This window comes from Pan paniscus, chromosome 3 (genome assembly GCF_029289425.2).
Source record: "Pan paniscus chromosome 3, NHGRI_mPanPan1-v2.0_pri, whole genome shotgun sequence".
NCBI classification, from domain to species: domain Eukaryota; kingdom Metazoa; phylum Chordata; class Mammalia; order Primates; family Hominidae; genus Pan; species Pan paniscus.
In genome coordinates this window covers 75,067,526-75,085,201 of record NC_073252.2, presented here as the reverse complement: position 1 = coordinate 75,085,201, position 17,676 = coordinate 75,067,526, and the positions used below count along the sequence as shown (strand labels likewise).

Sequence of the window (17,676 nt, the reverse complement as noted above, 5' to 3'; positions counted from 1 at the left end):
AACTTGTGTACTATGTAAATAACGTTTCATGATAATCTTGACCTTCACAGAGACTTCGTGGTTTGGTGGTTAGAGTGTGTCAAAAAACCAGTTCCTTGTCCTACATTTCACTGATCACATGACCTTGTAGAAGTTGCTCAAATTCTGCCTGCTGCCTTTGAAGTAAACAGAGGAGCCAAACAAGTTGAACATACAGTCGTTTGAGGGAAAATGTATTATTATTGATTGTTGGAATGGGGGGCTAGTGGTTGAATAGGAGCTGAATTACTGCGTTAGGTAGGGAAGAGATGCTATCGAGCCCTGACGTGATTTCTTTGTTCAGTGCTGTCTCTTTTGAGGCTGTGATGTTATTTGTGTTTAGATTGTTCTTCCACTGAGACAAATGCAATACTGACAGGCCCATGGCTCACTACTGAGTACCATGTGGTATGTGGGAGAAGGTAGCAGATGGTTTAGGATGGGAGATGGCCATGGGCACCTGAGCACCCGAGTCCTGCACTGCTGGGGTCCTACCGACCCCACTCCTGCAGCCCACCATGTCTTAGAGAAATGTCTGCTCTGAAGTTAAGGCCAAGGGAGCCCGATCATGAGCTGGACCTTTTGCCAAGTGCAGGGCTTCTTCCTGGCTCCACTCTGGGCCCCGTGTGCATTTCCAAGGAAGGTGCCTCCCACACCATACCTGCTAGTGCAAGGGAGGCCCCCAAAGACTAGGAGTTCCAAGGGAGTGGCCCAATAAATGACTATTGGAATTGGCTTTCCTGGGTGTGTGGAGGATGAGAAGACACCTGGAATATTTCATAGAAAAGAGCTTAGGCGTTATGCTGGGCACTTTATGTGTGTTGGGTTATAGGGTGTTGTGGGAACAAAGGACTGGGGCCAATTCCTTGTCTTGAAGGAGCTTACTTTCTGTACGAGATGTTGTGGTTTTGTTTTTTTTTGTTTTTGAGACAGAGTCTCTCGCTGTCTCTCCCTGGCTGGAGTGCAGTGACATGATCTCGATTCACTGCAACCTCCACCTCCCAGGTTCAAGTGATTCTCCTGCCACAGCCTCTTGAGTATCTGGGACTCTAGGCATGCCACCACACCCAGCTGATTTCTGTATTTTTAGTAGAGATGGGGTTTCACCATGTTGGCCAGGATGGTCTTGAACTCTCGACCACAAGTGATCACCCGCTTCAGCCTCCCAAAGTGCTGGGATTATAGGCATGAGCCACCGCGCCCAGCTAGATGTTTTGTTTGTTTGATTTTGAGACAAACATGTTTTTGTTTTCAAACATGTTGACAAACATGTTGAGCCAGCATCTGTCTCTGTCACCCAGGCTGGAGTGATCATAGCTCACTATATCCTTGCACTCCTAGGCTCAAGAGATCCTTCCGCTTCAGCTTACCAAGTAGCTGGGAGTACAGGCATGCATCACCACGCACAGCTAATTTTTAAATGTTTTTTAGAGATGGGGGTCTTGCTTTGTTGCCTAGACTGGTCTTGAATTCCTGGACTAAAGCGATCCTTCTGCCTTGTCCTCCCAAAGCACTGGGATTACAGGAGTGAGCCACAACGCTCAACCTGTGTGAAGTGATTTTACATAATTGTCTTATTTGATGCTACAGCTCAGGAAAGATGGTAGGGTGGGTGGTGTAAGCCAATGAAAAGAAATAGCTGGACAGATTTTTTATTGCTAATCCAGAGTCTTTTGACTATGAACATTTCAAAAATTGTGTTTTCTGAATAAGACATTCATATGAGTTTAGATGAAGAAGGTCACATTCGTGTAATTAAACACATATCTTTATTACTGGCCTTCCCAGAATCCTAGTATGCTAATGTGACTTTGCCAGAGGGGGCCATGGGATAGGATGTATATATCCCAAACTCGTTTGATCACACAGTTCTCCCTTTTCAAGGGAAACATTAATTATTATCTGAGTTCCAGCAAACAGTTTTGATTACATAGCATTTCTCTGGTTCTCAATTCAAGTATCTCTAGATTAATTTCAATGTGAATCAGAAAGTAATAGTATATAGAGGCTGGACGCGGTGGCTCACGCCTGTAATCCCAGCACTTTGGGAGGCTGAAGCAGGTGGATAACCTGAGGTTGGGAGTTCGAGACCAGCCTGGCCAACATGGTGAAACCCCTTCTCTACTAAAAATAGAAAAATTCAGCTGGTTGCGATGATGAGTGCGTGTAATCCCAGCTACTAGGGAGGCTGAGGCAGGAGAAGCACTTGAACCTCAACCTGGGAGACAGAGGTTGCAGTGAGCTGAGATCTCACCGTTGCACTCCAGCCTGGGCGACAGAACGAGAGTCCGTCTCAAAAAAAAAAAAAAAAAAAAAAGATAATAGTATATAGAGCTTAGTATATTACCCATGGACAAAATTACCTGCTTCTGAAAAGTCTTAATGTTCATCTCATTTAAGAGATGACCATAGGTAAATCGGTATCCTTGCAAGCATAATATGCATATTGTTCATACAGAATTTTATTGTGGCTGCTCTTGTGTGATGCTTCTCAACCTTTCTATGTTAAAAGACTTTCTTTTCTAAGATTCCCAATACATTGTGGATCAATACTTCTTGTAAAATATAGTAAAAACCAATTACTGGAAAAGTGAAATGAAAAAGAACAATATACAAAATACAAGCTCAGGTTTTTTTATTTTTTAGATTCAATAGATATAACAATTACTCTTTGTCAAGTTGCTCCTCCTCAGTGCTTCTTCTCAGTTTCTGTATTTATCTCCTGTGCACCAGCAACAGCAGATCGTGGGTGGGGCCCACTCCACAGACCTCACTTTGAGAGCTCAGTGGTTGGGAATTTTATGAAGTGAGGTACTTTGTGTTACCACTGTTTCCCTGGCTTTAAGTCCAAAGGGGTGTTTAAATGTGTCTCTTTTCTTCTTTTTTCATGCTTCCATTTGCCAGTGTGTGGTCTGCCAGTTGGTCATGAGATATTGACCTCAGGAAGATGTTTCTGACTTTTCTCTGGTGGGGGCGAAATTGCTACTAGGCTAATTTGCCATTCCAGCAGGCTCAGTTTTAATTAGTGCTGCTGGTGAACCCATGCTTATTTGAAACTAGATAGGATATGTTGTTAACCTTCCAAAAGGATATCTTCTTGGATTGCCTGTAAGTAGGAGGTCTTTTCTGCATTCTAGGGTGTGGGTCTCTAATACCCACCCAGCACTTCCTGAGGTCCCGCTGTATTTCACTGGATATACAGATGAGGATCATGTTGGTCCTGACCTCAAGCTCTTCAGAAAGTCTTTTCCTTGAAGTTAGTTTGTTACAAATAACAAACTGACAAAGGCATTTATTTCACTTACCTAATACGTTGGATTTCTTGATTTGCAAACGTTTGGACAGAGGTAGTAGCATTTATGTTTGAGCTTTAAACTGTCTATGAGGTACATCCCAGTTGCTCTTTACAGATATAGTTAGCTGATTTGTTGATTTTTTTAATTGAAAAAAAATCTAGTTAATATTATTATGTGGTAGTATTTTTAAAAATTTTATTTCAATAGTTTTTGGGGAACAGATGGGTTTTAGTTACATAGATAAGTTCTTTTATGGTGATTTCTGAGATTTTGGTGCACCTGTCACCCAAGCAGTGTACACTATACCCGTGTATAGTCTTTATCCCTCACCCCCCTCCCACCCTTCTTCCTAGGTCCCCAAAGTTCATTCTGTCATTCTCATGATTTTGCATCCTCATTGCTTAGCTCATGAGGTAGGATTTTTTTCATGTTAAATTTTAAAATCAAAAGCTAAAATAATTCTACAATTTTAAACTTAGAATAGTTGTGGCCTTTTTGACATCATTTTAGCTGAGCCAGTTACATATGTAGGTGTACTGTATGGCTTATTTTGTAAATAAGCTGAGCCTCAAGGACAAAAGGGATTGTGTTCTGCAAAAATCAGAATTGATAAAAATCAGAATAATGAATGCATAGTGTTTGTTAGTGCAGAAATTCAGCCTACTTTTACTCTGTGACACTAATGCGTAATTGCTTAATAGATTCATCTGCAAGAAATGCTATTGAAAATCCTTGATTTGGCATGGTTAAATATTTGGCGGTTGAAAAATCTATTTGTTTTGAAAATTCCACATGTAAATTTCAGTATAGTGAATGTGGGGAAGGGGCATGTTTTAATTGCTTATATGGTAGACTTTTAAAAAATATTGTGCTCTGACAATTTGTGTTAAGAAAACACGTATATAACATGTTAAGCTTGAAAATGTTCTAATACTGTTTCTAACCTCTCTAATCAAGCCATGATTTACATGGGCCTATTAAACTGACTCAGTGACATTTAAGGTGGTTTATAATGGCCAAGAGCCATTATAACATGGTTGCCATCTTTGAGTAGAACTTCTAGTGGAAACTGATAGGAATTTTCATTAAAAAACAAAGCAAAACCAAAAATTAGTGATTATATCTGCATTGAATTTGCATTACTCTAATTACTTTTGGAATTGCTTATCCAAGATGTGTATAGACATCAAATTCTTAGATCTGAAATGTTTGATATCCTTCAGCGAAAATGGTGATTTGTTTTTCTTGGAAATGAAAATCAGGAAAAAAGTAGAGTTTTGAAACCTTACCTCAAAGTGCTTTCTTAATAGGCATTACCCTTTCCAAAACTCTTGGAAATATTAGAAAAAAATGACATTGCCAAGATGCTATGGGTAGCTTATGCTACTTATTTAGGAACTGATGGCCTCTTTGGTTATATTAAATGTCACACAATGAGGTTTTTTTTGCCAGATCCAGGACAAATAAAAGGCCAAATATGCACTTTAATCCCAATATATCCATTTGGCTTTTTTCCCCACTCCATCTAGTATTTCTTGAATAAATAACAAACTTTATAGTGGACTTAAAGGATAATCAGTAAAGTAAATATTTTGTAGGTTTATTTTGGCTTCAATTTTAAATACCCATGTGACTCCTGAAATAATTTACATAATTGTAGAAATAAATTATGGTTGATACGATAAACCAGTTGTTTTTCAAACCTTTGGAATAATTTTAAGAAGATCCTGTAACCTTAAAGTGGATAGTTCAAAACATGATCTGGTAGCATTTCTAGGGCGGTATTATGCATTTAAAATATGTGGCAAATGGTATTTACGGATCATAAATAGATCCCTCTCCCATTTTGAAAGCTTATCCTTTAATGACGAGCTTCAGCCAGTGCGGTGGGAGTACTGTGATCCTCACGTGGTGGTGACGGGGAGGCAGACATTGAGAACTGAAGGGCTCCCTTTGATCATTAGCCTTACATAGGATGCCTTTAATGTTGAGCTAGATTGGAAGCCCAAGTGACTGCTGAAGTGCACCAAATTAACTCAGAAGTCACCAATTTCACTCCATTTATGGAAGGGTATTAACAGGGGGTTGAGAAACAATTTAAGGAAATGTTAAATAATGTATTATTTCCAAATCACTGCATCATATAATTAACATCCTACCTGTCGTTAGCAATTATTTATAGGTCATACAGTATACCAAAATCAGCCAAAGCAATAAATCACCCAGAATAAGGCTTCTCAATGAGAAAGATCCCCTTTGACCATGTATGCAAAGTCTGGGCTACCTTTTAGTAGTTTTGGTCACAGTTAAATCCAGTTATGGATGGTGGAACCAATTCTGGGCGAAGCTCCTGCAGATAAAGCACATAGCCATCTAGCTTTTGGCCAGCCAACCAGAAATGATCACAGGCAGACTATCAGTGCATTTGTGTTGCTGTTAAAAAAAAAAAAATGCCCGGGGCTGGGTGATTTATAAAGAAAAGAAGTTTATTTGGCTCACAGTTCTGCAGGCTGTAAGAAACATCTGCTTCTGGTGAGGGCTTCAGGAAGCTTCCACTCATGGTGGAAGCGGAAGGGGAACAGGCATCACATGGCAAGAGAGGAGGAAAGAGAGAGAGGAGAAGAAGGGTGCCAGGTTGTTTTTAAAAATCGGATCTCGAGAGAGCTAATAGTGTGAGGAGTCACTCATTACCTCTAGTACAGCACCAGGCTAATCATGAAAGATCTGTCCCCATGACCCAGACACCTCCCATCAGGCCCCACCTCCAGTATTCAGGATCAGTTTTTAAACATGAGATTTGAAGGGGACAAATATTCAAACTGTATCATAGACCCGTGAAGCCAGCCATATAGATGGCTTCACCTGTTTGCCAGCTCTCTGGGTCACCCACCTGGCTGGAATCTCCAACTACCTTTATCCAGAGTAAAATAATAATGGCAGTCTTGCCTGCAAGGACTGCTCAGATTTGGTCCTTAAGGCCACTGTGCCCTTCAGGAAGATCCTCACAAAACAGAGCAAAGTTACTAGAACTTCAACTTTTTTGGAAGATGGCAATGTCTTCCCACCACTTAACCTATTAGCCTTTTCTTTCCATTTTTTAAAAAAATAGTAGGACCTTTCAAACACATGCGCGTCCAAACCATACTTGTGTTAGAGGCCACAAATTTGAAGACTTGCTGTTAATTTTTGCTTGAAAGTCTTTGCTTTTCAGTGTTTTCCCCATTAGGTGGATACTATTAGCGTGACTTCCTCTTATAGTAAATAATTGTAAATTTTAAACGTTAAATAAAGTGCTGAATAGAACTCCTTTCTGATTTATTTACTTGCTTTTGAGAGTTTGCTCTAAGGCTGCAACAGTAACTGGAACATAGCTTCGTTTGTGTGAACATTTGATGCTGCATATGTTTTTAAATTAAAACAATTTTTTCTTATTACAAAAGCATTATGTGAAGGGTAGAACAATTAGAAAATGTAAATAAGCAAAAATAAAAATCAAGTTTTATTTTTACTTTTTATGTTTATTTACTTTTTATAGGTTACCGTTACTAATATTCTTTATTATACATTCCTCCAGACCATTAATTTTTTTTTAAATAAAAATGAGGTCATATTGCTTTATAACCTGGATTTTTGGTGCTGCACAACAAAAGCATTGTGAATATCTTTCTATAACATCATTTTGGCATCTCAGTGTATGGATCTTTTATAATTTCTCTAGCCCATGCCTGATGCAATTTTGAGACATCCACAAGTGAGGCGGGACTCTGAAATGATGTGACTGAATTTTAAAAGAAACCTGTCAGATGATTATTTAAAGTTTATAATTATCTTGTTTAATGTCTAATGAGTGACCTTGCTTAAGTGGCTGGAAGTTAATAAGGTTATCATCTGTTGTTATCTTTCATGCTCTGTGTCTTCAACATACGATATGGCAGATATACTGTGCTGGCTTTCAGGACAGTTCTAAATTAAGGAATAATTTTCAGATCTTCTTAGTGTGGTAGCTAATCTATGTAAAAATCATTGCTTGTCTTTTCACATTAATCTTTTTATAGATAATATGTGTTCATTTGAGATATCTGACAGTGTTTGAACTCTGTTTGTATTTTCTGTTCCTGAACTTGAAATGAGTTTTTGTTCTCAAATTGCTTGGGAATCATGAATGTTGTTTTTGATGTGACACTCTAATATCTCTTTCTCCTTATAAAGAGAATGTCTGTGGAGGCAAGAATTGTTATAGATGTTTAAATTGGAAAAAAAAAAGATATAATGGCAACCTACTTTTAAAGTAGAACTTGATTCTCTTCTGTTCTGAAAAAATTTAGCAGATGTAGCTCTGAACTAAGCTAAACATCTTTCCCTCCTCAAAGGCTGGCGTCATTACTCTTCCTCCCTATCTCATAAGAAAGTTGATCTGGTGGGTGTGTTGCTAATTTAGGGGCCTTGATGTAAACACTGAACCTGTAAGAGAACCAGGTAAACTCTCTGGATCCATAGCCCTTGGTTGCCCCCGTTTGTGTGGTTTGGCCATTTTTTTATGTTGATGGTGGAAAAGCAGGAGAAACAGGTTTAGGTATGTAGCCATGTAAATTTCTGCTGGAATTGACTCTAAACTTGGGTACATAGACTTTGCTAAAAGCAGTGAGTGGTCCCTTTTATATTGTGGAACTTCCACTCTGTGGAGATTTTCTTTTCAGTTGAGCCACTTGTTTTTACATCAAATTAGCTTCCTTCATTTACAGATGTATGCAAGGTCACCTGTAATGTAGTGAAATTTAAATTAATCCAAGAATAGGGACATAATGTTTCCATGGGCATTCTGTCAATACCCTTCTCCTCCACTTCTGAATTATGTTGCAAAATGAATTAGCTACTTTTCCAGAGTAGGAAAAAAGAGGCTTTTGTCCCATGCCTGCACTCCTTGGCAGCAAGCAGAGTGGCATTGTGATGTGTGTACAGGTCTTCCTCCCCACGGCTGGGTGATACAGCAATGGTGCTCCTGTAAGTTGAGCAGTGATTCTGGCTGAAGAAGTCTCTCTCCAAGTAGTTTCATCATTTTTCAACGTAATCTCGTGATTGGGATATCTTTTTGATTGCTGTTTAGAACAGGGGTTGGTAGAACTATAGCCTGCTGGCCAGAATTGGCCTGTAGCCTGTTTTTGTTTTGTTTTGTTTTTTGCTTTTGAGACAGAGTCTTGTTCTGTCGCCTAAGCTGTAGTGCAGTGGCACAATCTTGGCTCACTGCAACCTCCACTTCCCAGGTTCAAGCAGTTCTCCTGCCTCAGCCTCCCGAGTAGCTGGTATTACAGGCACCTGCCACCATGCCTGGCTTATTTTTGTATTTTTAGTAGAGATGGGATTTCACCATGTTGGCCAGGCTGGTCTTTCTCCTGCCTTGGCCTCCCAAAGTGCTGGGATTACAAGCGTGAGCCGCTGCACCCGGCCTATAACCTGTTTTTGAATGGCTCACAAACTAAGAACGTTATTTAATTTATTTCTGATTAGTTTTAAAAAATCAGGAGATTTAATGAGACATGAGAATACAACTCAAATGTTAGTGTCCACAAGGAAAGTTTTATTGAAAACAGCCATGCCTCTTTGATTATATAATGTCTATGGGCACATTTGTACTACAGCTGCAGAGTTGAGTTGCAGGAAAGACCTTATGGCCCACAAATATAAAATATTTACCTGAAATATGTATCTCGCCCTTTATAGTAAAAGTTTGCTGAGCCCTAGTTGAGAAAATCACTTCATTAAGAGAATGATTTTTTTTCTTTTTAAAATGACAGTCACTGTTAAAATAAATAGGTACAGGAGATTATAGTTGAAGTTTTATTTTGTTTGTTAAATAAACTTCTGTTAGTGTCCATATGCCAATTTCTGGATATCTTTAAGAATGTATAAGACACAGTATATGTCCAAAATATCTATTCTGGGAATTTTTTAAAAAGTATAATATTCCTTTTATAAGTAAGGTTATTTTTCTACTCCAATTTTAGCTGACTTAAATTTCTTTATTATAATGGTATTATGGCACAAGTGTAGGTTTTACACAGACCAAAACCGGGATAGTGAAAAATTCCAGAAAAGCATTGCTTCATTGCCTTTAAACACCAGCAAACCTCGAATTTTAAAAACAGAAATTCATTCTTATGATCCCTCTTCATTTAGTCTTTTATTATTTGGAGACTTAAGTGTTTGTGTTTTTTGTCCTGCCGATTATAAAATATGGGCAAATGTGCATTTATAGCGGAAGTTGGTTAAAGTGGCTGGGTGAGAGAACTCTAATCAAAAAATGCCTCCCTGCATTTAGATGAAGAAAGGAAGACCCCTTCTACCATTGGCTTGTGTATTGCCTTTCAGCCACCAGCCCTCAGCTTTGTTATCTGTACTATGTTCTTAAAATTCATTTTGTTCTTGCTTTCCACATGGACTGGATGGTGATGAAAAGGAATATTTTCCAAGATCACAAATCTGTGGGGTAAATCACTGGATGTGTAGGATTTTTAATTGCATGAGCAATAAATTCTCAGCAGAGTTACAAGCATCTGAAATCTGCCTACAAGCTGATCGGTGTTGTTGGCGATATCAGAATGACTCAGGTCCATGATGTTTTTAAAGGCAAAAAGGCTATTTTTTTTTTATCTCCACAGGAAATGCATAACTTATACACCTCTTAGGCTTATCTAAACCTCCAACTTGGGAGGAATTAGAGAATGTGTCATTTGCTATACTGCTTATTGCAGAATATCTAAGAAGCCACAGCTCAGATTTAACCTGGAGAACTGCAGAGTTATGTATCTTTAAAAGCAAGATGTATATTTAATGCCAAACACGGTGCATTGAGGCACTTATAAAATGCAGATGAGCCCAGATTTTCATTTTTAGGAATTAGATTTCCACCTGGCTCATTCTTTATGCATTAAACATTTTCATAATGCAACTTGCCAGGTACAGCTCATGCTGTACTAGTGTGTCTCATCCTTTGCAGAAGGAGGTCTCTTAGCACCAATGTTAGGGAAAGGGCTGGACCGAGGTGAGGCAAGAAAGGCACCTAGAGTGTGAAATGTAAGGAGGTGCTCTCACAGATACCCACTCATAGGCCCTTTAGGGTTAGTGCCTTCTTATTTTTATGCCCTGGGTGCTTCTCTTGCCTTACTCTTGTCCTGGCTTTGATAAGGGTTCCTTAAAGGCCCTTTAAAAAGGTACATTGCTGGGTCATACCCTCAGCTTACTAGATCTCTGGAGGTGCGGCCCAGGAATGTGCATTTATTCTCTTCCCTTAGAGAGTCTAAGGCATATTGAAGATTTAGGACCCTGTCAGCTTGGTTGGCCAACCTAAGGCCAGCAGGACAAAAGCTGCTCAATTAGCCTCAGGTTATGACCCACCTGGGATAGAAACTTAACAAAACTGCTTAATTAACCGGCACATGGGAACAAGTAGGCCAGCCAGACCACACCGTTGCCAGCCATGGCTGTTGTATAACTGCTACCAGGTGTCACGCTAGAAGGCTTGGATGTTAGAGCATACTTGTAACCAAAGCTAAATGGAATTGATTATGTAATTTTGAGCTGTTCCAATTTTTTAATTAAACAATGTTTTATAGGTTCACTTTCAGCTACCCATTCATTGCAAAATAAAATTAGAAATAAAAGAATAAAATAGAAACTTTTCATCGCCATACTACCCAGAGATAACCATTGTTAACATCATCTTAAAGTGTTCTTTCAGCCTTTCCTCCGCCTATTAAGTTAATATTTAATTCCACTAAGAATTTACCATGTAGTGTTATGAGCATTAGGAAGTATGAGTATTAAGGGAATATAGGTATGAGTACATCTATGTTGTGAACTTAGCTCCTATTTGAGTCCTATTCAGTTATCTCTACCATCTTTGTGTAGACTGGTCCCACTCATCATTCATCTCAGTGTTATAAAAAATTCATGTTGTCAGGCACTTGGATTTCTTATCTCATGGCCCTCCATTGCAAAAATAATAGAAATAGTGCCGTATTTACGAAAGTCACCATTAGGCTGTTCTCACAGGTCTCTTCTTGTGAATCTATAATTGAATGCCTTTGGAATCTTAGATACTTGTTCCTTTGGGTGGGATCTTCATCATTCAACAGTGCTTACTGTGTGCCTGCTGTGGGTCGCACTGAGCTAGGAGTCACAAGTATACTCAATCAGTAAGATGTCGTTTCTGCCCTCGAGAACATCGAGTCTGATGGAGGAGGCAGACCAAGATCTTGCATACCAGCGTCAGGTGTTCTTAAATGCTTTGGGAATAAGGAAAGGAGAGAGACCAGCTTGGCATCAGAGAGTTTAGGCTTGCTTAGAAAAGGAGGTGACACTTAAACTGAGTCCAGAGAGACCCACAGTATGGCACCTAGAGTCCCTAGCAAATAGCACTCTCCTAAGGGTCTGCTGATTTCTTGTGTCGTGTCCTACTTTTCAGCCTGATCACACAGTTGCCCATGATAATTAAATGAAACTTGCCAGATGGATGCTTTCGCAAGACGATGGCTTGTCTTCTTGCTCTATTTGTGAAAGCTGGCATTGGATCCAAACTCTCAAGGATGCCCCTACCTTGAGATTGTTTTGGAGAGTTTCTCTTTTGTGTATATTAGCCAAATGGCCTGCTCATCAGCAGGGCCAGGTTGAGTGACAGGTGGGTGTGTCATGCATGTGGATACTCTGATCTCCGCCAACTCCAGGGAGGTGCCTCCAGGGAGGTGAGGTGCTGAGAGGTTATTCTACAAAGATGTCATTTATCAGTGTTACCTTCCTTTGGGGAAATAAACTTCCTAAGTTTCTGATCTGTCAGTCTTTCCTTCTCACTGCATATATTTTCCCTATCAGTTGCAATATAATTGATGTTGAATTCCCTGCGCATTGGGTTAAAATATACACCTTATCAGACTATTCTAAAGAAGGAATTTTTAGATTATTAAGGAGAATATTTAGAGTGGCAAATACAGTTCACTTCATTTGTAGTGAAATTGGTTATCCAAGAAAGGTAGATATTCTGATTATAAAATAATAACTCAGTATTAATAGTAATAATAAATTTTATTGAGATGGAGTCCCACTCTGTCACCCAGGCTGGAGTGCAGTGGTGCTCACTGCAACCTCTGCCTCCTGGGTTCAAGCCATCCTCCTGCCTCAGCCTACCGAGTAGCTGGGACTACAGGCGCATGTCACTGTGCCCAGCTAATTTTTGTGTTTTTAGTAGAGATGCGGTTTCACTGTGTTGCTCAGGCTAGTCTCAAACTCCTGACCTCAGGCGATCCACTGCCTCAGCCTCAGCCTCCCAAAGTGCTGGGATTATAGGCTTGAGCCACCGTGCCCAGCAATAATAATAATAAATAATTGTTTCATTTCTATAAGTCATTCTTAGCTCTCTGTATGTGCCATCTCATTTAATTGTCTCAATATCCCTATGAGATGGGCACAGTTATTATTCCCATTTTACACATGAGGGAACAAAAATTTAGAGAGATGTAGAAACTTACTCAAGTTCAAAGAACTGAGAAATGTAAGAGCTGGTATTCAGATGTGTCCACTATGCATGGGGCTCCCGTAATTCTGTGCTTAGACTTGGCACAATCAATGCTATTCTTCCGAGTACAGGGTGAGCATATCAGCATCCCTGCCATCCTGTTGCTTCTGTTGAGCTTATTTATTCTTAGAGGGTTGGAATCCTTCAGATGTATTGCCATCAGAACCACCGAGTATAAGTGCATCTTCCTTTCACTTTGTAAATAACTTCAAAAATTAGAAATTCTTGAGTGTTAGCTGGTTATTGTAGTTACATAGAAATACCAAATTAGAGCATTTCTGCTGTTACAGTGAATATATTCAGATTTATATATATATATTTATATATATGTATTTATATATATATATTCACGTTCATAATATACATAAATATATAAATCTTAGGCTGGTTTTCTCTTCTAGTTTTCTGTTCATATTTTGCATTTGAAACAAAGATTTGAAGTAAAGCCCATATTGTATTTTACTCTTTATGTTCTAGCTTCCCTGTAAATAGAGTGATTCGGCTTTTAATCGGCACCACCCTTCCACCCCCAAAAAGGAGAAAATTCATGTAAGAGCAAAAGAGTGGGGCTTATATTTTCCTCTAACAACTCCTAATTTCATCCATTCCAGTTCCCACAATAACTTGAAATTCCTAGGGCAGGTACAGTTGCTTGAAATCCCATTGGCAGGAATCCTTTAAAGTGGATTTTTACCTGTGGAACACTTTGGAGTCCTAGAGTTTGATTAGAAACAGTCTTCAGATCCCTACTCCCTGAAAGCAGAAACCCTGCAGTTGGCCCTGCCACCTCTGCCTCAGCCATCTCCTCTGGGGCTGGGCCACTGTGGCTGGGAAAGCCTTTCTGGGTTGGACCCTGACAGCCGCCTCCTTGTACCTTCCACTCCTTGGTTCAGATTCTGCCCTTTGAACTTGCTCCCTCAGGCTACTCAGCAGCCTCAGGAAGGTTGTAGGGATTAGAGAGGGAGTGAAGTGAATGTTGCTGAGGTTTTCCAGCACTCTGACATATGGCCATTTCTGTTTTCCTGCAGCAAAACCAGAAATCCTGACTTACGACAGGCTCGTGAATGGCATGCTCCAATGTGTGGCAGCAGGATTCCCAGAGCCCACAATAGATTGGTATTTTTGTCCAGGAACTGAGCAGAGGTGAGATGATTATTTTTGGCACTGCTTATAATGCAGAGGGGAAGGACTGCAATTCACTTGAATTTCAAATATGTTTTCTGATTTTTTTAAAAAAGCTTTGTTTTGATTATTGTTTTTTTTCTAGCCATGTGGCTTTTTAGAAGGGATAATTGCTATATTTTTCTTGGTAGACATTAATTTTGTTTGCTGAAAAATCATTACTGAATGACTTCTCTATTTTGGTGTTATCTTTCTGGATTTATCATGCAATTTCTAGCCTGCAGGTAGATAAAGCAATTTTGCAGGACAGAGTAATTAGATTTCCATTCTATACACAGGAGGTAATGTGTGTGGGAAATGTGACTGTAGTTATCATGAAAAAATTACCTCAGTAGTTAATTGCCAAGTTACCAAAAAGTAATGATCGCACAATTACAACATACATATGGCGTTTGCAAGCGACCGCTTTTAAAAAGGGTTTCTTCTTGATTATGTGCCCAGCCCCTGAACAGAGAACATCTGGCACTGTGCTGCTTGCCCCTCACCATCCACACTTAAGCCTTAAATTGCCCTTTTGCATTACCTGAAGACGAAAATGGGGTCACCGCAGCTGTTTTTATCCATCAATTGCTATTTTATGCTCAGGCTTTAAAAGCCCAGGTTAACATCACAATTGAATAGTTAGTATGGTCGCAGAAATTTTATTTTTCATGGAATAAGCCTCTTTATCACAACAAGTTGGAAGGGGTTACATCGGATTGCTGTTTTCAGCTGGGTTTTAGGAGAGTGTTTTCTTTTGGGGAATACTAAGTAGGGTTCAAGGCCCCTGGGAGGAATGGCCACAGCAGAAGCAAGCCCCGTAGTTACAGGCATTCATTCAGTAGATACACAGGGAGTGGCAAGTGTGTACCAGACACTACTCTAATGGACAGAACACACCCAAGTCTTTTTGCCTTTATGAGTTTATGTTCTAGTGCAGGGGTGTTCAATCTTTTAGCTTCCCTGGGCCACATTGGAGGAAGACGACTGTCTTAGGCCACACATAAAATACAGTAACACTAACGATAGCTGATGAGCTAAAAAAAAAAAATTGCAAAAAAATCTCATAATGTTTTAAGCTTCATGAATTTGTGTTGGGTCGCATTCAAAGCCGTCCTGGGCCACATGGGGGCTGCAGGTTGGATAAGCTTGTTCTAGTGGGTAGAAACACATAATAGATGGAATAAACAATGAATGTATGTAGGTGTTAAGAAAGGAAACAGGGAATAGCTAGGTGTTTAGAATAGGGAAGTCGGGGTCTGGCTCATGAAAAGGATCCCTTGCAGTGGTGGTCTCAGCCACCTGCAGTATAACTAGGCCTTCCTGCTTAGAACTCAAACTTCAGTCCTCACTTTGACTATTTTCTGGTCCACATCCTTGATTTTGTTGTTGTTGTTGTTGTTGTTGAGACCGAGTCTCACTCTGTTGCCCAGGCTGGAGTGCAATGGAGTGATCTTGGCTCACTGCAACCTCTGCCTCCAGGGTTCAAGTGATTCTCCTGCCTCAGCCTCCCGAGTAGCTGGGATTACAGGCGCCTGCCACCATGCCCAGCTAATTGTTGTATTTTTAGTAGAGACAAGGTTTCACCATGTTGGCCAGTCTGGTCTTGAACTCCTGACCTCAGGTGATCTGCCCACCTCGGCCTCCTAAAGTGCTGAGATTACAGGTGTGAGCTACTGCGCCTGGCCCCTTGAAGATTTTTTATGCTTTCCTCCTCTATGCTATTTCTTTTCAACCATTCGTGTACCCTTTTGAAGCTTGTTTATTTTAGGGATCTACTGTGTACCAGCATATATGCCTGCCATTTTATTGAATTCCTTTCCAATCCTTTCAGTAACCCTCTGCAATGGGTATTACTATCCCTGTTTTACAGTCGTAGAAACTCAGTCTTGGTGGGGGTTAAAAACTCATCAGGATTCAAACCTGCATCTGACTCCGAAGCCTCCTCTGCCTTCTCTTCCCCAGTGCTTTTTTCACTCACTAGGTCACCAAAGTGCTTATTCTTAGACACTTGTAAAAGGACATTTTCTGTTGATTATGAACCTCTAACTTTGTTTTAAAAGTATGCCACATCCCAAGTGTTTTATGTGTTTATTTATTTTCCTAGAGTAAGCCGGGGCTTTTGTTTTCTTCCCTTTAGATGCTCTGCTTCTGTACTGCCAGTGGATGTGCAGACACTAAACTCATCTGGGCCACCGTTTGGAAAGCTAGTGGTTCAGAGTTCTATAGATTCTAGTGCATTCAAGCACAATGGCACGGTTGAATGTAAGGCTTACAACGATGTTGGCAAGACTTCTGCCTATTTTAACTTTGCATTTAAAGGTAACAACAAAGGTATATTTCTTTTTAATCCAATTTAAGGGGATGTTTAGGCTCTGTCTACCATATCAGTCATGATTTTAAGTTCATTCCAACGTTGACCATGTCATTTCTGGTAATACATGCATCACACCATCCTGTCATCAAACTCACTAAGTTTCATTTTGTACTAGCTTGTTAAGTATATGCTTTTACCAGAGCAATTTTAACCATGCTACTTTATATATTTTATATGTATGTGTGTCTCTATTAGTTGTATATTTACAATTGTCTCCATTAAAAAGGGCTAGAGAAAGCAAATGGGGGAATATATTTACCTTACACCCAAACAGAATTAGAACAATCTAAAATTTAAATTCAATTAAAAATTTCAGTTATTTAAAATGAATTATTTTAACACTTTGCCAGACACTGTATCCAAAAGTTAACACTGCCTTTATGAAGTCATGTTAGCAAGTTATTTCTTTAAAATATTTAAAATTTGATTCATGTGTGACTAACTCTCTTAACAAGTTAAAAGATCTTTTGGGCAAACTGATGAATTGGTACAAAGTGGGAAGACAAAGAAACTGGGCACTTACTTTTTAGGCCTTCTTGGGGTTTTGTTTGTTTCTTTGTTGTTTTCGTTTTTTGAGTCGGCAAAGACTAGTGCCAAAAAGTGGCGTGTTTTCTCAGGTTTTGAGTAGTGAGGGGAAGAATCTTCCATGTTTTTCAGACAGGGCAACTAAAAGAATACCTTAAAAATGTTGGTTTTTTTTTTTTTGTTTTTTGTTTTTGGTTGTGAAAGACATTCATGCTCAGTGTAGAAAATTTGGAAAATACTGGAAAGCTTAAAGAAGAAAATATAAACCATCCATAAAGAAAGCTTCTTTTTTTTAAAGTTGTACAAGGCAGGAATTTGATTGAAGTATAAAGTGCATTCAGATGTTGCTTTTCATTGAAAAACAGCATAAATTATTCCTTTTCTACAGAAATCTCAACTTCTATTCTGCAGTATTGTGGTTTCAAGTTATATTTTTAAAGATTCATTTGAATAACAAGAGTACAATGTAACCAAGGTGAAGCTCTGAGACTCACATAGCTTTGCATCCTGCCATGGGCTGTGAGTTGGGAGGTGGGTCAGTTTGGGACTGAGTGGCTGTGGTAGAGATCCCATCCTGCCAAAGTTTGTGATTCCACATTTCTCTTCCATTGTAGAGCAAATCCATCCCCACACCCTGTTCACTCCTTTGCTGATTGGTTTCGTAATCGTAGCTGGCATGATGTGCATTATTGTGATGATTCTGACCTACAAATATTTACAGGTAACCATTTATT

General features: G+C 39.4%; 1 protein-coding gene across 8 annotated transcripts in view; it reads left to right on the top strand.

Moving 5' to 3' along the window:
• Window positions 1-17,676, top strand: part of KIT (KIT proto-oncogene, receptor tyrosine kinase) — an 82,806-nt gene that overhangs the window by 51,774 nt on the left and 13,356 nt on the right. For 4 of the 8 annotated variants that reach the window (XM_003806470.4, XM_024928662.4, XM_055111551.2 and 1 more), the window contains exons 8-10: window positions 13,908-14,022; window positions 16,181-16,362; window positions 17,557-17,663. In XM_003806470.4, coding sequence (XP_003806518.3) covers window positions 13,908-14,022; window positions 16,181-16,362; window positions 17,557-17,663 — 404 coding nt within the window. Of the gene's footprint in view, window positions 1-13,907; window positions 14,023-16,180; window positions 16,375-17,556; window positions 17,664-17,676 lie in introns of all 8 variants that reach the window. The other 4 variants (XM_055111549.2, XM_008954180.4, XM_014344681.4 and 1 more) reach the window with 1 other exon arrangement.